A 26,151-nucleotide genomic window follows, 5' to 3' on the forward strand; every position below is an offset into this window, starting at 1 on the left:
TCTGTTACAATTCGTATGTTATCTTACAAATTCTAATCCGTACTATATGTTACGAATTGTTGTGGCTAACGTTAGCTAGGTGGCTAATGTTAGCTAGGCTAGGTGTTACGATTAGAGGTTACAGATGGGCAGTAGCTATGTTACAAGTATTTGAAATATGTATTTGAATTACTTCTGAGTATTTTGTCATTTGTATTACACTGGGTTGAACTACACTCCAATGTATTTTGTAATAAGATACTTTTGAGAGCTGTAAATTGTATTTTCAAAATACAAAATACTTTTCTATATAATGTTTTATAGTGGTTTACAATTTTGTTGCCCCCTTTCACCCTGCATTGGTATCGTAAGTCTCATGGCACTATGGTGTGATAAGAGCGTCTGCTAAATGAACTAAATATAAATGTATATGTAAAAATGGACAATTGAAAAACATGCTAAGTATTATTCCAATGAGCTCCACCCCGAAACAAGGTACCTTATTATTACAAGGTAATAATACCCAGTGTGCTTTGCAGTTCATTTTGGTATGTTCATTTTCACATGTACATTTTGGTCATTTAGCAGACACTCTTACCCAGAGTGACTTACAGTCATGGCATTCATCCAAGGAAGATAAACAACAACATTTCACAGTTATAGCATGTAAGAAGTTTCTTTAATGTTATTGCTATTCTGGGCCGGCTAATTGCAAATATATATCTGTATTTTAAAATACAAAATACATGTATTTTAATTAAATACATTTCAAATAGAAGTATTGTGTGGTTTAATTTGATACAATATTTATGGTATTTTGTGTAATTATATTTTGTAATTGTATTTTGTACATTTTGCCCATCCCTGGTTAAGAGTTAGGTTAAAGGGTTAAGGTCAGGGTTAGGGAAAGGGTTTGTTAACATGCTAAGCAGTTGCAAAGGAGCTCAAAAGAAGAAAGTGGTTGCAAAGTTACAAATTAGCTCAAATGCTTGTCCGTGATGAGATTCAAACATGCAACCTTTGGGTTGATACACATTTGTGTTATATATACTCTCCTTTCGTTTTTGCCTTAAGTAACCTTTTATCTTATGTCTTATTCATATATTATAATTTGAGTGTCCTGGATTTTCGTTTACTATGTTATGTCTAGTCTATGAGACCAGCCTGATAAAGCTCAATTTTGCTGCCTTCTACTGACAGATAGCTGAACTGATTATCAGTCTGGTGTGAGTTCACAGTATATTCACATTTCCTCACCTGATCTGATCTCACAAGATGCCCCTGTCCTGAAATTGACATCAGCCTTATTTCATAGCAACAATAATGCTATTATAGACGCAGAGGATGCAGGCATTTATTCAAGGCATGGCAGTGGCAGGTTAGATGTGTACATAAAAATGCTTTCAGTTTTGGCACATTTAAAACCACATTTACAAAAACAGTATTTATAATTCTTTTGAATCAATGAACTGCATTTATTTAGTTGAAAGCTGATTTCCAATGTACCCATAATGAAGCATACTGTTTTTGTTGTAATCGTATGTGATATACAGTACATAATAAAACACTCAAAGGTAGTCTCACTGTAATGATGAATGATATGAATTACTGTCATACAACGACAATGTTGGATCAACTCACGTCTGCAATTTTCATGAAGCTTAAAAAACCTTTGGGTAAAAATAAATTAACCAATTTTCTTCCATACAATTGCGAATGCATCAGATAACAAAAACACAGGATATACATTAGCTACATACATTATTTACAGAAATTAAAAGCACATCTTCTAAAATCTCCTCGTCCTTTCCTGTAGGATGACCAAATATTTCTTATTAAAAAAAATATGCATAATGTCCATTTCTATTGCCAGTATGGTATTTTTGTGACCTTGTAATTTTTTTGCTACAATCTAAATGACACAAATTCTTAATCCAGAGCACGAACACAAAACAATCTGCAAATTTCAAGGTTATGGGTTTAAACCGCTGTGAAAATGCCCAAATCATGACTTTGTTGAAACAATTGTTTTGTTCACTCTTTGTAATTATTAGTGTTGAGAATGTTTTTATAACACAAGTTTTAGGTGTTTGAGTTTTAAACTTCAGTTTTCTACTTCCCTAGAGTGACATGAACCTGTGGAAAACATTTTTATGTCTCTACGTGCAGTTTGAAGGAAGTTGCTAACTAGCGTTAGCGCAATGACTGGAAGTCTATGGTACTTGGCTCGTGAAACTACCTCTAACTTCCTTCATACTGGATGCAGAGATATAAACATGTTATTCACAAGTTCCTTCTGACTCTGGGGGGGTATACAATAACACTTCACTGTAAGTTACTTTTCAGAATCACACAGTGAAAGTATGATAGCTATCAAATATTGGTACATCTCGACTTAACAATTTTTTAAGTTAACAGACAAAATAAGAAAACAGCTTGTGCTCAGAATAGAAATTTAAACATTTCACTTTTGTATCATCTCATTGACTCCAGAGTTAAGAAAGACAGCAACACTGGCTATGTTACAGTAGTCTGGTTTTAGATCTAAGTACACATGACATTCATACTACTTCTGCAAAGGGAATCCTACACAAATAGCATGGTTTTATTTATTTGTATACATTTCAGACTAAATTCATTCACTGCACAGATATGTTTTGTTGGTGTAATATATCAGTTAGAGTATCTAAAAGACGCATGTAAAAATCTAGTATTTTTTCCCAAAAATCTGTACTACTGTAGTAAATGAGGATAGGGTTACAACGTACTAGCTGTGAATACTGGAGAGAGAACACACAATACTGAAGAGCTGAAACCAGGTTTGAGGAAGCAGGAAAGAGGAGGTCCCAGTTAATTCCATGTATTGCCTCCTGTTTCCCCTCTACCCTGAGAACTCCTGTCTGTGATACATGTCTGGATCATAGTATTTGGTGACCACCACTCTGTTGGCAAACTTGCGGCCAGTGAGGGCCTGCATGGCTTTCTGACAGTCTACAGCAGAAACGTACTCCACAAAGATCTGAAACAAAAAGAACCATCAACCTCATCAGGATCCATATAGCAAATACATACATGTTACTTCAACAACAATTCATACTTCATGTGGTGTATTACAGTTTTTTATTTTGTTCAAACCAATTACTTATGTTTAACAACAGTGAAGAGCAGAGTCTCATTCTGTATTGAATAACCTCAGTTCAACCTTTTACCTTGCCACAGCCAGGGACCTCCACTCCATCGACAGGCCGGGGAATCTCCATGGAGCGCACGCTGCCGTACTTGCAGCACTCCTCACTGATGTCCTCCAGGATCTCCTCGTAGTCCTCGTCATCCACCAGCTCCTCAGGCATCACCATGTTGAGCAGGCACAGCACCTCCGTGGGCAGCCCAGAGTTCTGAAGTCCCTGCAGCCCAGGCACCTGCAGCGTCACCGGGGTCTCGATGATGGCAGACTAGGTGGGAGGAAGGAAAACAGGGCAGACAGACGACACACTTAGACTGCTGGTACTCACATTTGTTTCTTGCAATTCAAAATGCACAAGGAAACTGCGCTCACCGGATTGGTGTTTTTGGCCCCCACACTTGCTCTCTGGACGATGAGCTTTTTGTCACCCAGTTGCATGCCATTGAGCCCAGCCACCGCCTGACAAACATACACAGAAACTTTTCAAATATGGAATAGAACCTTAAAAACAAGATTGATTTGACACCAAAAAATGATAAACCATAACCATGAGAAAGCATAGCTTTTGCTCATCCGTACCTGATCAGTCGCACTGATGTCAACATATTCACAAAAGGCATAACCTTTGGATAGTGACGTGGCACTGTCCTTGACAAGGTTGAAAGCTTTGAGTGGTCCGAATGATGTCAAGAGCTCCTTCACCTGCATCAGAGATAAAGACAAGCAGAGGCATAAGCAGGGTAATATGAATCCATCACATATTCTACTGAATGAATTCTAAGCCTCCATTTAATAGTCATGAGGAGAGAAATCATACCAAGGTGAATGGCCTGGAGAAGTGCAATAAATGACATGGTCAAAGAAAACAAAATATTTGTATCTTGTATTAAAAAAATAAGAATAATTGTAGAACGTTTATCAGTTTCAGTGTGATGAGATTAAGATTGCTTAATTACGAAGCAAATCAATTGTTTGTTAATAATTTGTTAATAATTTGTATATGCATACAACGGCTGATGTTTTACAGACGAACTCTATTTAAGTATGACATATACTAAATCCACAATAATCCAGGGAAACTATATATGAGATTTTTGAAAGAGCCCTGAATGACTGATTTTCTGTATGACAAAACATTAACAGGTACAGATAGACAGAACTGGATTAACAAACTTTGTGAAATGTATTTCATTTTATTCATATTTTACCAGAAATTCATTTACTTAACAATAATATAAAGTTATTAAACAGTAATAACACAAGTTGTGCTGAAAATTGAGCACTGACTATAAAATCCAACACTTATATTTGTTTACTACTTCACCTGAGCTATGAAAATGATGAACCCATCATCAAAGTAAACTGATTGGCTATCACTTCATCTACAAAATGCACTTGTTTCATGACAGTACATCATGTTAACACAGTCTTCACTTTATTTTTAAGGCTGAGAACCACCCCAAAACCTAGCATTAATCGGGTATCTGTTTATTTTATCCCACCCCTAACTAATTTAGTCCTTAACGCGTTTCAAAAGAGTGATGGGAGAGAGAGAAAGAGTAGCCAGGAAGGGAACCTGCTGGCTAGGAGTGTATCCGTGGGAGGAACGGAATGTCTTACTTGCCTTGTGTTACATGTTGGCATGGCAGCAGTAGATCAGTACTACTGAACAAATTATGAGCGCAGACTTAACGATCTTACAGGCCCCTAGCTGGGAACAAAGTGGGGGAACAAAAATGAAAGAGCTGTGAGTATCAAAGCAGTAGCAGTGACTGCAAGAGTAAAAAAGAATAAGAAAATAAACACCAGGGTACAATCAGGGTACTGTTTAGAAAGAAATCAGGAGGAATGGAAAGTTAGAATCCAATTCATTTAGTGCACAACAACATTGCAGAACTATGCCGGTTCCCAATCTCTCTGGAACTTGGAGTGAAGATGTAGCACAGTCAGGGCTTCATATGTTTGGTGTGAGGAATCATGGAATACGGTTGTTGGCAACCATTTGACTTAACCAGGAATTTTACTCAAGCCTGCATATTGTGATATCTAGGACATGTTACCTCGCTGCATCTTATGAACTGGACTTTGCTTACCTTTGTCAAATAAGCATGGTTAAAATGAGAAATTAGCATACAGCTGAACAGTTACACTTTTCACTCACTGGAGTAGTGATAATCAAGCCTATTAACCCACCCATTCATATACTTATAGCTCCTGCTAGCAGGTGGTCACGCATTTATCCCATTCAAAAGTATGTTTTCATGGGACCATTAGTGACTATAAACTACTTATCTGATAGAGATACTATTGTTATCTCTGAAATCAAGTGAACAAGATTGAAACTGGGTTGATGATTATGCATAAATAATATGTGTAAATATTAATTCACAATTTAGTTCAGTCATGAAATCACTAGCTGAGTTTTTATTCAAACACATTAGAGCGATTCATGGAGTGAAAAATAATGTGTTCACATTAACTAATGCTAATGAATAATGCTAATGAAATGTAATCTCATGATTGCTAACAGAAGTGTAACAACAAACTGCATAAAAGGAGGAGTTACTGGCATCTTCACAAATATCAGACATAAATACTACATTCATATTTTTATTTCCATACAACACTGGCGAAATTGTAGACACAATGAAAACAGAACCTGAAAAAATATGAATTTTAAGAAAATTGTAATTCAATTGAAGGTCAATTATTCAATGTTTTTCAAACAGCAACTTCTCCTTTGGGTAAGGTGTACATTGTGCTTAGCACAAAAGCACTCTCACACCTGCAGGGTGTGACTGAAGTAAATGCTGTCAGTGCTGAATGGGTTAGTTCTTATAAGCATCTCTACACTACTAAACGCCTGCCATGGACTTAGGGTCAGGGAAAGAGCGTCAGCTACAGTTAAGTTCATACTGTTTACTTTAGGCCAAATGTTATTCCCATTGTTACTCCCTAGTATGTTTTATTCACGTGTTATTCACAGCTTTATTTATCTCACTGTACCAGTGAGGCTGCTGAGGGGAGGACAGCTCATAATAATGGCCAGAAAGGAGTAAATGGAATGGCGTCAAACACCTGGATACCATTCCACTGATTCCGCTCCAGTCATTACCACAAGCCCGTTCTCCCCAATTACAGTGCCACCAACCTCCTGTGGCCTCAGCATGGTTGTAAGTGTAAAGGACAAAGGTAACTTCTCCCCCACCCAACCAGAACAGAATACTGTAAGTCTGTCACTTCAGTGACCAGTTCAAGAAAGTAATACAAATGAGAAGGGTAAGGTATGCTTGTGTTGTCAATGTGAAATGACTGTTTGAGTGAAGTACCTGATCATCATTGAGATAGTTGGGTAGGCCTCCAATAAACAGTTTATGTGGGGAGTCTGGTACCACTGTGGACACGACGCCTACAGAGACAAAAACAACAATAAACACGTTCAACTGCAATATACCTGTACTGTAGCTGATATCTACTGGTGCTATGAATGTGAACTACATAACTAAGAAAGCATGTGGCCACTGTACAAACCTGGGACATGAAAAGCAGGTTGCTCTGAAATGCCAGGTAGGGGCCGGTAGTCATGTGGTCGTCTTATCTTCAACGACTGACCTTGGAATATTATTCCATCGAAAGCCATGGCCTGTGTGGTCTCATCGACAGACCGGAACTGGAGAGGAAGATGCCAAACAGGGAGTTAGACAGTTTAAGTAAGTTATGCAAGGCAACTAATGTTACACACCAACATATACAGAAGAGAGAGGGCACAAGGCTCCCTACCTCTAGGAATGCAAAGTTTTTATCCTGATTAATCTGCACTGCAAGCACAGGGATGCTAGAGGCTTGCGATAGGCCTGCAAGCCTCATTTGGGCATTGAAGAACTCTGTCATGGACTCCTAAAAACATAAATAAATAAAGGAAAAAATAACAGCTGAAACCCATACAGTAACTGCAAAAATACCTTGAAATACGATGTTGTCACTTCAATGTGCAAGACAACGTAAGTCCTCTGGGAAGTTTACCTCTGTCACACCAAAGGGAATATTGCCAACATAGAGACGTCGAGCCTGCCTAGTCATCTGACTGCCAACTATGGGCACTTGGGTGGGTGTTACTGCCAACCCACTCGTGGCAGATGATGCCAGCAGGGCTATTGTGGGTATCTGCCCAGCGGCTGAAGGGAAAAGTAGAGAGTAAGAGAAACTTCACACAACCTTAGTAACTGGCACTGTTCTTGACAATTAATTCTTACATGTATGAATTTAACAGGAAATAAATAAAACAGGGGAACATTACAGTGGGATTTAGCCACTTAACAGGCAAAGAGAAGCTGACAGATACCTTGCATAGCTTTGTACTGCAATGGTGTGATGTGTTCAAAGCCAGGGGGAGGCACATCCCAGTATCTGCAGGTCCTTTTCCTCCTTGTTCTTTGTGGAGAATAGCTGAGTAAACAGAATACATGTTGGCTCATTGTTGGCAAAGGTAACACTGAAAAGGCAATACCTTAGTATACCTGACATGCTGCTTTCTGTCATTGAGTGGCTCCAAGTACTGTACCAGGGGCTAAATACTCACCTGTGCTTCTTGTGATCCCGCGAGGTGCTCCTCTGCTCCCGGCTCTTCCTGTCTCTACTGCGGCTTCGCTTCTCTCGGCTCCGGTTGCCCCGGTCTTTGCTCCAGCTGCGATGTTTCTCACTGCGGCTCTGAAACCCACTGCCGCTCCTCTTCTTGCGTCTCTCCTTCTCTCTCTCTATGTAGGTGGGAAGAAAAAGGATGGAACATAAGCCAAGCTTTTGGTAGCTATATACAATCATGTTTCAGCATCATTAAGCACAATGGGTCACTATAATACACCTGACATACCTAACATGCAGAGGGGGGTTGTAATAAGCTAGTATGAACTCTTGAATAAACTTAATTTGATCGGGGTAAAATACACAGAAGCTGCTTCCAGCTATGTGAATAGATTTGACAGAAATGAGTTCATAACATTCCAGTGGGATGCTTATTATGGACCAAGATATAGCTAACCTACCTGCAAGCTGACCAAGCAAACGAAATTGATCAGTCAGTCTGGGATAGCTAGCTTGATTATCTTGGTAACTAGCTAGCTAACTATAGCTGGCTAGTGCAATAGATCAGTGAGTGCATCTAGATATCTGGTGCAGCTATAGTTAGCTAGTTAACTAACTATCAATTTAGCTAGGTAACGTTAGAAAAGCTAATTCACTCGAAATATAGCCATGCCATGTTTGCTAATCAATAAATTAAGTGGCTAATGGTTAAATTAGCTAGCTAGTCAAATAAGCTACATCTGCATACAGCAGGACTAGCTCTTCTAGCAAAGCTATCTAGCTAACTTGACAACTAGCCACATAACCACAGCATGCTAGTTAGCTAGCTAATGTTAGTTAGCTATCTAAAAAGCTTCTAGATAGCTAGAACCATTGCAACACATCCAAAATTGAAGGCTGAAATAAAATGGGAAATCACCCTGTCGGTTCTCGCTCAGCTGTTTTTCAAATTCCTCAAAATCAGCCATGATTAATGCAATATTTTAAACCGATGATATTCTGTATCTGCCTTGACGGATCAGACTTGACTGTCCAGAGTCCAGCTAGCTGTAATTGCACAGTACTGTAGTAGACGGCTCCATGGATTTTTCCATTCGTCCAGGCAAACTGCTTGCGCTACCCATTCCACAGAATGATAGAACATAGCTACACAGTAGCAACCCAGATGAGAGAGTAGTCAAACATTCCAAGAGTGTGCAGATCAGGGAATATCATAGAAACGACGCGCAAGGGGAGCGTTCAAGAGCAATCACACTTTGTACGTAGAGCAATCACCTTTTGTAGAGTTTTAGTCAATCCTGTAATCATAATCAATATGAGAAACTGAATGCCACGTGGGGATTAATTAGTTAAAAGATGAGAAGATAGCAACATGTTTTCTCTACAACACTTATAATAAAGTTTATTTGATACAGGTTGGAGATGGAGACATTGGGTCAACATTTGGCATGGAATAAGACAGCTCAAAGAAGCTGTGAAGCTGACAGAACAGTGCATGTGTGTGTATGCAGGGCTGGACTGCACATCTGGGGCCGATGTGCCATGAGACTTAGAGAAAATCTTGCAGTTTTAAAGCATTTTTTTTTTTACTATTCTATATATTTTGCCATGGCTAATGACATGTTAATTTGCTATCTGGGGGGCCCTCAACCGATGTGTTCATAATATGCTATCTGGGGGTCCCGACCTCCAGGCTGCTCTCAACGCCCCAAAATAAAACAATAATATGAATAATATTAATATTATTATTAATAATATTTATTTTGGGGGGAGGGGAGGGTTGGAGTCCCCTGGAGGCCGGGGCCCCATGGCACGTGCCCTGCGTACCCGTTCGGTAACCTGGCCCTTTGTGTGTATGTGTCTGTCTTTCTGTCTGTCAGTCAGCCAATGACAACCGGCCAGGACAGTATTTGCACATTTTGTGTTGAGACACAGGGAAACTTGTTACTGTATAGTTCCATGTTCTGATTTCATTGTAGTTGTGTAGGGATGGCAGGATAACATCTATGATTACGGTCTTTAGTTTTTTTTCACATTGTGTCTTTATCGCATATGTTTCATTCATGTTATTCTTGGATCTATTAAGTTTATCTTGGAGTTGTGCTGATGTTACCGTAAAGCTTTTGAAAATAATGTTGCTATAGTATTTTTTAGATCAGGGTATATTTGGAGCCTCCCTTTGGACAGACACACACTGTACAGTACATGGTAAACTGTGGCTTAAGTGCTATTACAACACCCAGTAGAACAAATACTGTGGACCAATCACACTTAAACTGTAATGGGACAAACTGGGATTGTCGTAGGTGGTTATTGCAAAGATATAGTAATCTGAGGAGAGAAAGTTACTGTAAAGTGACTGTATCTTATACTGCATGAATGAACTATGAAATGTTGAGTCACCTTGACTGTCTGACATATTCGGTATGCTTCACATTGACACTGTCCTAACTGAAGATGGGTTTCACTTTGCCCTTTGTGATAATTTGAGGTCATGTATCAAGGAGTATGTTTAGCTCCTTCTGATGAAACAACCAGACAGCATTTATTAGAGTGATAATAAGCTATATCTTTTAACTTGCTATGTCACTACAGTACATGGTCAATATCTGTCTCTTCTGGTTCTATTTCAGAGTTATAAGAGTAACTAAAGGCTTAAAGGCCCAGTGCATTCAAAAATGTGATTTTTCTGTGTTTTATATATATTTCCACACTATGAGGTTTGAATAATACTGTGAAATTGTGAACATGATGATAACGCCCTTTAAGTGTAAGAGCTGTTTGAAAAGACCACCTGAAAAATCAGCCTATTTTGGTGGGATGGAGTTGTGGCCTGCCTCGTGACATCACCAGTTGGTAAATTAGTTAATAGACCCATAAGAAAGAGAGCTCCAACACTCTCAGCCAATAACAGCTAGTTTTAAATTTTCTCCTCCAAATCTGATCACTCCCAGACAGTCCTAGCTAAATTCTTATTTGATAAATTGCCCTTTTCTAAAAGCATTTTTTCTCTTATTTTTGACCATGTTAATTGAAAACAATCACAGTAACGTACTAATTGTTGCCCGGAAATTATTTGATATTGAGATCGAAACATCTGCATTGGACCTTTAACGGTTGTCTTTAACAGGGTCTTTTGGATACCAAAATCATGGACCTGGAATATCTGTTGGTATGAAATACATTTTTGAGAATGTTCAATATTCTCACTTTGATTATATAGAATTTGAATTGAATTTTTATTCTATGTATCACTTCTCATCCATTAGTCAATCCATTGATTATTGATTCATCTCGAACATTTCATCATATCATATAATGGACTGTAGACCAACGTGTATTTCTATAAGAATGCACTGCATACTTCTGAACAATACATTTACTGCCTGTATTTTTAATTCAAAACTATCCAGTTTTCTCACTAAACACTAAAACATGGCACTATATGCTACTAAAAATTATATTCCCATTGGTCTTTTCCAGAGTATGGACCCAGCTGCAATTCTGCTGGTGCCTGTTGTGGTGGTGGTAACAGCAGTGGTTATTTTCCTGCACAAGTCTGGTGCTCAAGTTCTTGTCCACAGCAACGGTACGCAACAAGGTGGTCGTGATAACAGACAGTCCTTAACAGGACTGGGAAAGGGTAAATCCTTTGTTTTGATTTTGAAAAACAAAGCTCAGATATGAAGTGCACGTAGAAAACTGTTATTACATTGTTACTAAAACAGTATTCTATCTGTAAATGTATTAATCCAAACCTTTGCAGAATGTGAAATGTTGTTTCACGAGGGAGGAGCTAGAGTCACCCTTTGCGGAAAAACTTGGGAAAAACTTGAAGGTTTTGCTGATAACCTGACTAGCGCTGCAGACCCTAAATTAGTAAGTATGTCATAACTCTTAAACCCAACAGAGCAATTATATGGTCTTTATATGCCTGATACAAAGTTTAGTTTTATTAGCATTTATATGAATATGCATAAATTGTAAAGTGATCATGAATATCCTAAAGATTAATAACCATATATTACGATAATTTGGTCCTGCATCATTGTGAAATCCTCTTTCCCTTTCCTAGACCTTCCCTCCTAAACTTGTGCTGGTGGATTTCGGTGACATGAACAGCATGCCAGATATGATCGCAGAGACGCTGGAGTGTTATGGCTGTGTGGATGTGCTCATTCTCAAAAGCAGCCTTAAAGTCAAGGCCCCAGTACAGAGCACATCACTGAAGATGGACAAGCTAGTTATGGACAATAACTACTTTGGCCCTATCACAGTGGCTAAGGGTACTATATCACAACAGAGCATAATTGAACTCAGATAAAAGGAATTTGAGTTTGAGAGTTGTGTTACATTGGTTCCTTCTGCAGGTTTTCTGCCATCCATGATGTCGAGGAAGACTGGCCATGTGATTCTGGTCAACAGCATCCAGGGCAAGCTGGCTATGCCTTTCCGTGCCACTTGTGAGTTCAGTCATTTTCATACCGACAGTAGGCCTACTTCTGAATGTAGTTTGACGAAGTTTGAATTAACAGGTATTCAGATGTACAGTATGAGTTCCCTCAATAATGAAAACATTGTATGAGCGGGAGATCAGGGTCTGAATTTGAATTTCAGATGCTGCCTCTAAGCATGCGGTCCAAGCCTTCTTTGACTGTCTGCGCCTGAGGTCCAGGAGTATGGCATCTCTGTCAGCACTGTCAACCACACCTTCATCATCAAATCAAATCAAATCAAGTTTATTTTATATAGCCCTTCGTACATCAGCTAATATCTCGAAGTGCTGTTCAGACACCCAGCCTAAAACCCCAAACAGCAAGCAATGCAGGTGTAGAAGCACGGTGGCTAGGAAAAACTCCCTAGAAAGGCCAAAACCTAGGAAGAAACCTAGAGAGGAACCAGGCTATGAGGGGTGGCCAGTCCTCTTCTGGCTGTGCTGGGTGGAGATTATAACAGAACTATGCCAAGATGTTCAAAATGTTCATAAGTGACAAGCATGGTCAAATAATAATCATGAATAATTTTCAGTTGGCTTTTCATAGCCGATCATCAAGAGTTGAAAATAGCAGGTCCGGGACAGGTGGCGGTTCCATAACCGCAGGCAGAACAGCTGAAACTGGAATAGCAGCAAGGCCAGGTGGACTGGGGACAGCAAGGAGCCATCACGCCCGGCAGCCCCGACGCACGGTCCCAGGGCTCAGGTCCTCCGAGAGAGAGAAAGAGAGAGAGAAGGAGAGAATTAGAGAGAGCCAAGATTTTCAAAATGTTCATAAATGACAAGCATGGTCAAATAATAATCAGGAATAAATGTCAGTTGGCTTTTCATAGCCGATCATTAAGAATTGAAAACAGCAGGTCTGGGACAGGTAGGGGTTCCATAACCGCAGGCAGAACAGTTGAAACTGGAATAGCAGCAGGGCCAGGCGGACTGGGGACAGCAAGGAGTCATCATGCCCGGTAGTCCTGACGTATGGTCCTAGGGCTCCGGTCCTCCGAGAGAGAGAAAGAAAGAGAGAAGGAGAGAATTAGAGAGAGCCAAGATTTTCAAAATGTTCATAAATGACAAGCATGGTCAAATAATAATCAGGAATAAAAGTCAGTTGGCTTTTCATAGCCGATCATTAAGAGTTGAACAGGTAGGGGTTCCATAACAGCAGGCAGAACAGTTGAAACTGGAACAGCAGCAAGGCCAGGTGGACTGGGGACAGCAAGGAGTCATCATGCCCGGTTTGCCGTGACGTATGGTCCTAGGGCTCAGGTTCTCCGAGAGAGAGAAAGAAAGAGAGAACGAGAGAATTAGAGAGAGCATACTTAAATTCACACAGGACACTGGATAAGATAGGAGAAGTACTCCAGGTATAACCAACTGACCCTAGCCCCCCGACACATAAACTACTGCAGCATAAATACTGGAGGCTGAGACAGGAGGGGTCAGGAGACACTGTGGCCCCATCCGATGATACCCCCGGACAGGGCCAAACAGGAAGGATATAACCCCACCCACTCTGCCAAAGCACAGCCCCCACACCACTAGAGGGATATCTTCAACCACCAACTTACAATCCTGAGACAAGGCCGAGTATAGCCCACAAAGATCTCCACCACAGCACAAACCAAGGGGGGGCGCCAACCCAGACAGGAAGATCACGTCAGTAACTCAACCCACTCAAGTGACGCACCCCTCCTAGGGACGGCATGAAAGAGCACCAGTAAGCCAGTGACTCAGCCCCTGTAATAGGGTTAGGGGCAGAGAATCCCAGTGGAGAGAGGGGAACCGGCCAGGCAGAGACAGCAAGGGCGGTTCGTTGCTCCAGAGCCTTTCCGTTCACCTTCACACTCCTGGGCCAGACTACACTCAATCATATGACCTACTGAAGAGATAAGTCTTCAGTAAAGACGTAAAGGTTGAGACCGAGTCTGCGTCTCTCACATGGGTAGGCAGACTATTCCATAAAAATGGAGATCTATAGGAGAAAGCCCTGCCTCCCGCTGTTTGCTTAGAAATTCTAGGGACAATTAGGAGGCCTGCGTCTTGTGACCGTAGCGTACGTGTAGGTATGTACGGCAGGACCAACTCGGAAAGATAGGTAGGAGCAAGCCCATGTAACGCTTTATAGGTTAACAGTAAAACCTTGAAATCAGCCCTTGCCTTAACAGGAAGCCAGTGTAGGGAGGCTAGCACTGGGGTAATATGATCAAATTTCTTGGTTCTAGTCAGGATTCTAGCAGCCGTATTTAGCACTAACTGAAGTTTATTTAGTGCTTTATCCGGGTAGCCGGAAAGTAGAGCATTGCAGTAGTCTAACCTAGAAGTAACAAATGCATGGATTAATTTTTCTGCATCATTTTTGGACAGAAAATTTCTGATTTTTGCAATGTTACGTAGATGGAAAAAAGCTGTCCTTGAAACAGTCTTGATATGTTCGTCAAAAGAGAGATCAGGGTCAAGAGTAACGCCGAGGTCCTTCACAGTTTTATTTGAGACGACTTTACAACCATCAAGATTAATTGTCAGATTTAACAGAAGATCTCTTTGTTTCTTGGGACCTAGAACAAGCATCTCTGTTTTGTCCGAGTTTAAAAGTAGAAAGTTTGCAGACATCCACTTCCTTATGTCTGAAACACAGGCTTCTAGCGAGGGCAATTTTGAGGCTTCACCATGTTTCATTGAAATGTACAGCTGTGTGTCATCCGCATAGCAGTGAAAGTTAACATTATGTTTTCGAATAACATCCCCAAGAGGTAAAATATATAGTGAAAACAATAGTGGTCCTAAAACGGAACCTTGAGGAACACCGAAATGTACAGTTGATTTGTCAGAGGACAAACCATTCACAGAGACAAACTGATATCTTTCCGACAGGTAAGATCTAAACCAGGCCAGAACTTGTCCGTGTAGACCAATTTGGGTTTCCAGTCTCTCCAAAAGAATGTGGTGATCGATGGTGTCAAAGGCAGCACTAAGGTCTAGTAGCACGAGGACAGATGCAGAGCCTCGATCTGACGCCATTAAAAGGTCATTTACCACCTTCACAAGTGCAGTCTCAGTGCTATGATGGGGTCTAAAACCAGACTGAAGCATTTCGTATACATTGTTTGTCTTCAGGAAGGCAGTGAGTTGCTGCGCAACAGCTTTTTCTAAAAATTTTGAGAGGAATGGAAGATTCGATATAGGCCGATAGTTTTTTATATTTTCCGGGTCAAGGTTTGGCTTTTTCAAGAGAGGCTTTATTACTGCCACTTTTAGTGAGTTTGGTACACATCCGGTGGATAGAGAGCCGTTTATTATGTTCAACATATGAGGGCCAAGCACAGGAAGCAGCTCTTTCAGTAGTTTAGTAGGAATAGGATCCAGTATGCAGCTAGAAGGTTTAGAGGCCATGATTATTTTCATCATTGTGTCAAGAGATATAGTACTAAAACACTTGAGTGTCTCCCTTGATCCTAGGTCCTGGCAGAGTTGTGCAGACTCAGGACAATTGAGCTTTGGAGGAATACGCATATTTAAATAGGAGTCCATAATTTGCTTTCTAATGATCATGATCTTTTCCTCAAAGAAGTTCATGAATTTATTACTGCTGAAGTGAAAGCCATCCTCTCTTGGGGAATGCTGCTTTTTAGTTAGATTTGCAACAGTATCAAAAAGAAATTTTGGATTGTTCTTATTTTCCTCAATTAAGTTGGAAAAGTAGGATGATCGAGCAGCAGTGAGGGCTCTTCGGTACTGCACGGTACTGTCTTTCCAAGCTAGTCGGAAGACTTCCAGTTTGGTGTGGCGCCATTTCCGTTCCAATTTTCTGGAAGCTTGCTTCAAAGCTCGGGTATTTTCTGTATACCAGGGAGCTAGTTTCTTATGACAAATGTTTTTCGTTTTTAGGGGTGCAACTGCATCTAGGGTATTGCGCAAGGTTAAATTGAGTTCCTCAGTTAGGTGGTTAACTGATTTTTGTCCTCTGACGTCCTTGGGTAGGCAGAAGGAGTCTGGAAGGGCATCAAGGAATTTTTGTGTTGTCTGAGAATTTATAGCATGACTTTTGATGCTCCTTGGTTGGGGTCTGAGCAGATTATTTGTTGCGATTGCAAACGTAATAAAATGGTGGTCCGACAGTCCAGGATTATGAGGAAAAACATTAAGATCTACAACATTTATTCCATGGGACAAAACTAAGTCCAGAGTATGACTGTGGCAGTGAGTAGGTCCAGAGACATGTTGGACAAAACCCACTGAGTCGATGATGGCTCCGAAAGACTTTTGGAGTGGGTCTGTGGACTTCTCCATATGAATATTAAAATCACCAAAAATTAGAATATGATCTGCTATGACTACAAGGTCTGATAGGAATTCAGGGAACTCAGAGAGGAACGCTGTATATGGCCCAGGAGGCCTATAAACAGTGGCTATAAAAAGTGATTGAGTAGGCTGCATAGATTTCATGACTAGAAGCTCAAAAGACGAAAACGTCATTTTTTTTTTGTAAATTGAAATTTGCTATCGTAAATGTTAGCAACACCTCCGCCTTTGCGGGATGCACGGGGGATATGGTCACTAGTGTAACCAGGAGGTGAGGCCTCATTTAACACAGTAAATTCATCAGGCTTAAGCCATGTTTCAGTCAGGCCAATCACATCAAGATTATGATCAGTGATTAGTTCATTGACTATAACTGCCTTTGAAGTGAGGGATCTAACATTAAGTAACCCTATTTTGAGATGTGAGGTATCACGATCTCTTTCAATAATGGCAGGAATGGAGGAGGTCTTTATCCTAATGAGATTGCTAAGGCGAACACCGCCATGTTTAGTTTTGCCCAACCTAGGTCGAGGCACAGACACAGTCTCAATGGGGATGGCTGAGCTGACTACACTGACTGTGCTATTGGCAGACTCCACTAAGCTGGCAGGTTGGCTAACAGCCTGCTGCCTGGCCTGCACCCTATTTCATTGTGGAGTTAGTGGAGTTAGAGCCCTATCTATGTTTGTAGATAAGATGAGAGCACCCCTCCAGCTAGGATGGAGTCCGTCACTCCTCAGCAGGTCAGGCTTGGTCCTGTTTGTGGGTGAGTCCCAGAAAGAGGGCCAATTATCTACAAATTCTATCTTTTGGGAGGGGCAGAAAACAGTTTTCAACCAACGATTGAGTTGTGAGACTCTGCTGTAGAGCTCGTCACTCCCCCTAACTGGGAGAGGGCCAGAGACAATTACTCGATGCCGACACATCTTTCTAGCTGATTTACAGGCTGAAGCTATGTTGCGCTTGGTGACCTCTGACTGTTTCATCCTAACATCGTTGGTGCCGACGTGGATAACAATATCTCTATACTCTCTACACTCGCCAGTTTTAGCTTTAGCCAGCACCATCTTCAGATTAGCCTTAACGTCGGTAGCCCTGCCCCCTGGTAAACAGTGTATGATCGCTGGGTGATTCGTTTTAAGTCTAATACTGCGGGTAATGGAGTCGCCAATGACTAGGGTTTTCAATTTGTCAGAGCTAATGGTGGGAGCCTTCGGCGTCTCAGACCCCGTAACGGGAGGAGTAGAGACAAGAGAAGACTCGGCCTCAGACTCCGACTCGCTACTCAATGGGGAAAACCGGTTGAAAGTTTCTGTCGGCTGAATGAGCGACACCGGTTGAGCATTCCAACAGCATTTCCCTCCAGAAGCCATGAGAAAATTGTCCGGCTGCGGGGACAGTGCGGGGGGATTTATACTAACGTTACTATCTGTACTTACTGGTGGCACAGACGCTGTTTCACCCTTTCCTACACTGAAATTACCCTTGCCTAGCGATTGCGTCTGAAGCTGGGCTTGCAGCACAGCTATCCTCGCCGTTAGGCGATCATTCTCCTGTATATTATGAGTACAGCGAATGCAGTTAGAAGACATCATGTTAAAGTTACTACTTAGCTTCGGCTGTTGAAGGTGCTGACGAACCATGTCCAGATAAAGCGTCCGGAGTGAAAAAGTTGAATGAGGGAAAAAAGTTGTGATGGAAAAACTAAAAATATAAACGTAAAGTTGTCAGCTAGCAAAGCAAAGCTAGCAAAGTAAAGTTGGCAACAAAACGCACAGCAACACGTCTGCAAATTCAAGAGGAAGTGACGTCTACCCTCCACCTGGGGAAAAGACCAAGAAGTCCATCTGGTCAAGTAAGCTGCTGTCTCAGTTGTCTCAACTGATGATCTTAAAACTGTGTGTTGTGTTGGTCTGACTACTCTAACCAACCTTATCCCCCCCCCCCCCTCCCAGTCTTCTCCAAACAGAAGGTTATGGGCATCACACCAGCATAGGCTGCCAATGAGATCCTGAAGATTCTGAACAGCAAGAAGAGAGAGGTGGTCATGGCTCACTCCCTCCCCAAGATGGCCATCTATGCCAGATCCCTTTCCCCAAATGTATTTTTCGCTGTAATGGCTGCAGGACTGAATAATGCTGCAGGAGTGAATAATATTGCAGCTTTAGCAGACTCAGAGGAGCTGTAGTCAACATAGCATTGGATTGGCACTGGATTCTGGATACACACCACATAGAACTGGGGATAAGAGGATGTGTTGTGCCAACACTTATTACTGTCAAATATGGAGGACCAGCTGAGACCGGAATGAAAAGAGAAGAAGACAAAACGATTATTGAAATGTTAGAATGTTTTCAATGCTGAATGGACACAGGTGACTGAAAAATACGTTGGAAAAATGTTTACTTGGAAACTAAAATAACTTGGGTATCTCATAAGGTACACAACTTGCTTCAGAAGAACTGTCATATAGCAGAAATGAGGGAAACTGTTGTTTGTGTTATTGGGAACCGTATATTTGGCCTACTGAGCCTAGAAATAAACCTTGTTTTGACCTCTGTCTCCTTGTCTTTACCTTTCATAATATATGTAACATTGGTAAAGAGACCACTTTGTAGCCTACAGATGGAATTGAAGACTCATATTTGTATTTTGTGACAGAAGTGGATGGTAATATAATTACAATCTCAACTCATTATAGTCATGAAGTAACTATTTTACGTTGGCTAGTGGGCATCAATGGAATTGCATTGGGAAAGACGGCGCACAGCCACGAGCGAGAACTGACTCTTGAACAAGAAAATCGATATGGCTTTACGAAGAAAAAAAAAATTGCGTCTGTGCATTGAACAGCACACCTCATTCTGTAAAGGTTTTGAATACTCATATTGCCTTTAGTGTATTGAGTCCTAACACCGACTTGAGAGTAAAACATGACCGACACAACCTCTGCTTTTCTATCAACCTGGACGGCGAAGGTGAGCGTGAAACAGAGCAGGGATTGCCATTTACAACCAGGGGGTTATAGTAACTCGAGGCCGGTGTTCATGCATGGCCCACTTGGGAACGTTCAAAGTTAGGAACGCATGACTGTGGGGAATATAATATGTTACACGTATAAATAACATGTTACTCTCTTGGCACATCAGGATAGCGCGGTGCTGCGCTACAGATTTACGAGCAAGAAGGAGGTAGATCTACTGTCAACTTATGTACCCGAGTCTTTCAGGGGCAAAGGTGTTGCAGCTCTTCTGTCAAAGGTAAACTGTCATGACTATGGAATCCCATTTCCGCCACCCCCCAAAAATGTAAAGGCCCAGTGAAGTCAAAAACGTGTTTTACTGTGTTTTATATACACTGCTCAAAAAAATAAAGGGAACACTAAAATAACACATCCTACATCTGAATGAATGAAATATTCTTATTAAATACTTTTTTCTTTACATAGTTGAATGTGCTGACAACAAAATCACACAAAAATTATCAATGGAAATCAAATTTATCAACCCATGGAGGTCTGGATTTGGAGTCACACTCAAAATTAAAGTGGAAAACCACACTACAGGCTGATCCAACTTTGATGTAATGTCCTTAAAACAAGTCAAAATGAGGCTCAGTAGTGTGTGTGGCCTCCACGTGCCTGTATGACCTCCCTACAACGCCTGGGCATGCTCCTGATGAGGTGGCGGATGGTCTCCTGAGGGATCTCCTCCCAGACCTGGACTAAAGCATCCGTCAACTCCTGGACAGTCTGTGGTGGAACGTGGCGTTGGTGGATGGAGCGAGACATGATGTCCCAGATGTGCTCAATTGGATTCAGGTCTGGGGAACGGGTGGGCCAGTCCATAGCATCAATGCCTTCCTCTTGCAGGAACTGCTGACACACTCCAGCCACATGAGGTCTAGCATTGTCTTGCATTAGGAGGAACCCAGGGCCAACCGCACCAGCATATGGTCTCACAAGGGGTCTGAGGATCTCATCTCGGTACCTAAAGGCAGTCAGGCTACCTCTGGCGAGCACATGGAGGGCTGTGCAACCCCCCAAAGAAATGCCACCCCACACCATGACTGACCCACCGCCAAACCGGTCATGCTGGAGGATGTTGCAGGCAGCAGAACGTTCTCCACGGCGTCTCCAGACTCTGTCACGTCTGTCACATGTGCTCAGTGTGAACCTGCTTTCATCTGTGAAGAGCACAGGGCGCCAGTGGCGAATTTGCCAATCTTGGTGTTCTCTGGCAAATGCCAAACGTCCTGCACGGTGTTGGGCTGTAAGCACAACCCCCACCTGTGGACGTCGGGCCCTCATACCACCCTCATGGAGTCTGTTTCTGACCATTTGAGCAGACACATGCACATTTGTGGCCTGCTGGAGGTCATTTTGCAGGGCTCTGGCAGTGCTCCTCCTGCTCCTCCTTTCACAAAGGCGGAGGTAGCGGTCCTGCTGCTGAGTTGTTGCCCTCCAACGGCCTCCTCCACGTCTCCTGATGTACTGGCCTGTCTCCTGGTAGCGCCTCCATGCTCTGGACACTACGCTGACAGACACAGCAAACCTTCTTGCCACAGCTCGCATTGATGTGCCATCCTGGATGAGCTGCACTACCTGAGCCACTTGTGTGGGTTGTAGACTCCGTCTCATGCTACCACTAGAGTGAAAGCACCGCCAGCATTCAAAAGTGACCAAAACATCAGCCAGGAAGCATAGGAACTAAGAAGTGGTCTGTGGTCACCACCTGCAGAACCACTCCTTTATTGGGGGTGTCTTGCTAATTGCCTATAATTTCCACCTGTTGTCTATTCCATTTGCACAACAGCATGTGAAATGTATTGTCAATCAGTGTTGCTTCCTAAGTGGACAGTTTGATTTCACAGAAGTGTGATTGACTTGGAGTTACATTGTGTTGTTTAAGTGTTCCCTTTATTTTTTTGAGCAGTGTATATTTCCACACAGGTTTGAATAATACTGTGAAATTGTGAAAAATATGATAATGCCCTTGTAGTGTAAGAACAGTTTGAAATGTCATTCTGTTTTGGTGGGATGGAGTTTTGGCCTGCCTGGTGACATCAACAGGCGGTAAATTAGTTAATAGTCCAATTAAATATTGTTCCAAACTACTCTGCCAATAACAACTCATTTTCAGTTTTTCCCTCCCTACTCAGACCACTCCCAGACAGTCTGTTGTTCTGCCCCTGAACAAGGCAGTTAACCCAGTGTTCCTAGGCCGTCATTGTAAATAAGAATTTGTTCTTAACTGACTTGCCTAGTTAAATAAAGGTTAAATGTAAAATATATATATTTATATATATATACAGTCGGGAGAACAAGTATTTGATACACTGCAGGTTTTCCTACTTACAAAGCATGTAGAGGTCTGTCATTTTTATCATAGGTACACTTCAACTGTGAGAGACGGAATCTAAAACAAAAATCCAGAAAATCACATTGTATGATTTTTAAGTAATTAATTAGCATTTTATTGCATGACATAAGTATTTGATACATCAGAAAATGTATCAAATATTTGGTACAGAAACCTTTGTTTGCAATTACAGAGATCATACGTTTCCTGTAGTTCTTGACCAGGTTTGCACACACTGCAGCAGGGATTTTGGCCCACTCCTCCATACAGACCTTCTCCAGATCCTTCAGGTTTCGGGGTTGTCACTGGGCAATACGGACTTTCAGCTCCCTCCAAAGATTTTCTATTGGGTTCAGGTCTGGAGACTGGCTAGGCCACTCCAGGACCTTGAGATGCTTCTTACGGAGCCACTCCTTAGTTGCCCTGGCTGTGTGTTTCGGGTCGTTGTCATGCTGGAAGACCCAGCCACGACCCATCTTCAATGCTCTTACTGAGGGAAGGAGGTTGTTGGCCAAGATCTCGCGATACATGGCCCCATCCATCCTCCCCTCAATACGGTGCAGTCGTCCTGTCCCCTTTGCAGAAAAGCATCCCCAAAGAATGATGTTTCCACCTCCATGCTTCACGGTTGGGATGGTGTTCTTGGGGTTGTACTCATCCTTCTTCTTCCTCCAAACACGGCGAGTGGAGTTTAGACCAAAAAGCTCTATTTTTGTCTCATCAGACCACATGACCTTCTCCCAATCCTCCTCTGGATCATCCAGATGGTCATTGGCAAACTTCAGACGGGCCTGGACATGCGCTGGCTTGAGCAGGGGGACCTTGCGTGCGCTGCAGGATTTTAATCCATGACGGCGTAGTGTGTTACTAATGGTTTTCTTTGAGACTGTGGTCCCAGCTCTCTTCAGGTCATTGACCAGGTCCTGCCATGTAGTTCTGGGCTGATCACTCACCTTCCTCATGGTCATTGATGCCCCATGAGGTGAGATCTTGCATGGAGCCCCAGACCGAGGGTGATTGACCGTCATCTTCAACTTCTTCCATTTTCGAATAATTGCGCCAACAGTTGTTGCCTTCTCACCAAGCTGCTTGCCTATTGTCCTGTAGCCCATCCCAGCCTTGTGCAGGTCTACAATTTTATCCCTGATGTCCTTACACAGCTCTCTGGTCTTGATTGGAGTCTGTTTGATTGAGTGTGTGGACAGGTGTCTTTTATACAGGTAACGAGTTCAAACAGGTGCAGTTAATACAGGTAATGAGTGGAGAACAGGAGGGCTTCTTAAAGAAAAACTAACAGGTCTGTGAGAGCCGGAATTCTTACTGGTTGGTAGGTGATCAAATACTTATGTCATGCAATAAAATGCAAATTAATTACTTAAAAATCATACAATGTGATTTTCTGGATTTTTGTTTTAGATTCCGTCTCTCACAGTTGAAGTGTACCTATGATAAAAATGACAGACCTCTACATGCTTTGTAAGTAGGAAAACCTGCAAAATCGTCAGTGTATCAAATACTTGTTCTTCACACTGTATACTATACGCATGATTTACCATCTCTACATTTTAGATAGTATTGACTTTTTTTATGTGGTGGGAATTGGCTTCCATACATGACTCATGATGTCTGTGGTAACAATAAAATAGTTGCATGTTTGGTCCTATTTTTTAATTGCAATATTATTATTATTATTATTTGTTAATACATTTTAACCATTCTCTCCTCTATTCAGGCTGCCATGAATTTTCTGGTGGAAGAAAACCTCAAGGCCCATATATCTTGTTGGTATATTAAGAAATATGTTGAGGAAACCCCACTTCTTGGTTATAAGGATCTTATTATATTCTGAATAAGCTGCATCCTTGATGAATAGTGGTTGGAAAGAATGGTAATTATAAAAATACAAAATACTTAAAAATAATGTATTCAGTATATACAGTACTAGTCAAAAGTTTGGACACAGCAACTCATTCAAGGGTTTTTCTTTATTTTTACTATTTTCTCCATGGTAGAATAATAGTGAAGAGAATCAAAACTATGAAATAACACATATGGAATCATGTAGTAACCAAAAAAGTGTTAAACAAATCAAAATATATTTTAGATTCTTCAAGGTAGCCTTGATGACAGCTGACAGAAACTGACAGATGACAGAAACGGTAGTCCACCATTACTTTAAGACATAAAGGTCAGTCAATCCGGAAAATGACAAGAACTTTGAAAGTTGTACAGTCGCAAAAACCATCAAGCGCTATGATGAAACTGGCTCTCATGAGGACTGCCACAGGAAGGGAAGACCCAGAGTTAGCTCTGCTGCAGAAGATGAGTTCATTAGTTACCAGCCTCAGAAATTGCAGCCCAAATAAATGCTTCAAGTAAAAGACACATCTCAACATCAACTGTTCAGAGGAGACTGCATGAATTAGGCCTTCATGGTCAAATTGCTGCAAAGAAACCACTACTAAAGGACACCAATAATAAGAAGAGACTTGCTTGGGCCTAGAAATACGAGCAATGGACATTAGACCGGTGGAAATCTGTCCTTTGGCGTCTTTTTGCGACGCCGAGTACGGATGATCTCTGCATGTGTGGTTCCAACTGTGAAGCATGGAGGAGGAGGTGTGATGGTGTGGGGGTGCTTTGCTGGTGACACTGTCAGTAATTTATTTAGAATTCAAGGCACACTTAGCCAGCATGGCTACCACAGCATTCTGCATCGATACGCCATCCCATCTGGTTTGCGCTTAGTGGGATTATCATTTGTTTTTAAACAGGACAATGATTCAACACACCTCCAGCCTGTGTAAGGGCTATTTGACCAAGAAGGAGAGTGATGGAGTGCTGCATCAGATGACCTGGCCTCCACAATCACCCGATCTCAAACAAATTGAGATGGTTTGGGATGAGTTGGACTGCAGAGTGAAGGAAAAGCTGCCAACAAGTGCTGAGCATATGTGGGAACTCCTTCAAACGGTTGGAAATGCATTCCAGGTGAAGCTGGTTGAGAGAATGCCAAGAGTGTGCAAAGCTGTCATCAAGGCAAAGGGTGGCTACTTTGAAGAATCTCAAATATAAAATATGTTTTGATTTGTTTAACACTTTTTTGGTTACTACATGATTCCATATGTTTTATTTCATAGTTTTGATATCTTCACTAATAATCTACAATGTAAAAATACAAATAAAGAAAAACCCTTGAATGAGCAGGTGTGTCCAAACTTTTGACTGGTACTGTATGTATATATATATATATATATATCTCTTTTTTAATAATAAATTATAATAATACATATGGATTATCAGCCTGCTTTCAGTCTACCTTATTTTGCATTCTCTGACCATGCCTTTGAGAAATATTTATTCAGGAGTACGTTCAATGAGAGGCCAAAATAAGCAACCATGTTTGAGTCACTTCAAATGTAGCTTACTATTTCCATCAGAAAGGAAAAAGTATATTGATAGAAAGAATTCTTCTTTATAAAGTTGTCTGTTGTATTACTTGCTTGTTTAAATTATTTGTGAATAATCTCTTATATTTGTTTGTACATTTTTCATTGATTGAACAATTGTCATTTCTATAATAGATTACATTGATATCAAACACCCTCTCCTTGTCATGCCTTCAGTAGAGAGCTACCCAGTCTAGTCCGGGTCTTCATAATTTTGTTTTTTGTTCTCAAGAAATATAACACCTGCAGAATAGAGGATAGACTTTATTGATTGAATCATCACAATTCAGGATTTGTACAGAATAAAAATAGGATAAAGAAACACGATGTTTTTTGCAAATCAGATGACAGTTTTTAATCTAGTCATAGATAGGGATCCTGTATTCATCTCTGAATACTCAAGAAGTAAAGAGTAATCTCCTTTAAAATATTATTATCTGGAAGTGACAGTGGGTTTAAGGGCTTTAGTTCTAATCAAGAGGATATTGCCTTTCAGGACAGCAGTATAGTTCTCAGACCTTATTACTCTACAATTACTCCTGTACTAGGGGGATTTGGAAAGTAACCTTAACCTTTGGACCGGTTTTGGAGAGACAAAATATGGTTATTGTAATGGTACCGCACTGATGATACAAGAACAATGTTTGTTGAAAGAGCTGCTATTACTACAGTACGTTACAGACACTTTTTTAGTTCCAATTAAGGTAACATTTTGTATTAAATATTCATTGGACATGTTGAGGGCAGTTATATTGTGTGGTAATAAGGAAAGATTATTGTGGGCCAGTGGTGACTAATTCATTTTCTGGG

General features: G+C 41.2%; 1 protein-coding gene and 1 pseudogene across 1 annotated transcript; one reads left to right on the forward strand and one right to left on the reverse strand.

Moving 5' to 3' along the window:
• Window positions 1-1,313: 1,313 nt before the first annotated feature.
• Window positions 1,314-8,955, reverse strand: LOC139575368 (splicing factor U2AF 65 kDa subunit-like). The gene is made up of 11 exons (XM_071400286.1): window positions 8,661-8,955; window positions 7,743-7,917; window positions 7,506-7,609; window positions 7,187-7,338; window positions 6,944-7,060; window positions 6,695-6,833; window positions 6,493-6,572; window positions 3,743-3,865; window positions 3,536-3,622; window positions 3,189-3,431; window positions 1,314-2,998 (listed from the first exon to the last, which is right to left on the reverse strand). Exons 1-11 carry the CDS (start codon window positions 8,707-8,709, stop codon window positions 2,861-2,863), a joined length of 1,407 nt encoding a protein of 468 aa, XP_071256387.1. The 5' UTR covers window positions 8,710-8,955; the 3' UTR covers window positions 1,314-2,860.
• Window positions 8,956-9,548: 593 nt separating this feature from the next.
• LOC139560141 (dehydrogenase/reductase SDR family member 7C-B-like) lies at window positions 9,549-19,086 on the forward strand (annotated as a pseudogene).
• The last annotated feature ends 7,065 nt before the right edge of the window (window positions 19,087-26,151 follow it).

This window comes from Salvelinus alpinus, chromosome 1 (assembly GCF_045679555.1).
Source record: "Salvelinus alpinus chromosome 1, SLU_Salpinus.1, whole genome shotgun sequence".
In the NCBI taxonomy this organism is placed as follows: domain Eukaryota; kingdom Metazoa; phylum Chordata; class Actinopteri; order Salmoniformes; family Salmonidae; genus Salvelinus; species Salvelinus alpinus.

What these genes read in the sequence shown, in the direction of transcription:
- LOC139575368 (XM_071400286.1), bottom strand. Translation starts at nt 8,709, where the DNA reads ATGGCTGATTTTGAGGAATTTGAAAAACAGCTGAGCGAGAACCGACAG. An exon ending in CGGGATCACAAGAAGCACAG is followed by an intron (nt 7,610 to 7,742) that starts GTGAGTATTTAG and finishes CTGTTTACTCAG; the next exon opens with CTATTCTCCACAAAGAACAA. An exon ending in ACTATCTCAATGATGATCAG is followed by an intron (nt 3,866 to 6,492) that starts GTACTTCACTCA and finishes TCTCTGATGCAG; the next exon opens with GTGAAGGAGCTCTTGACATC.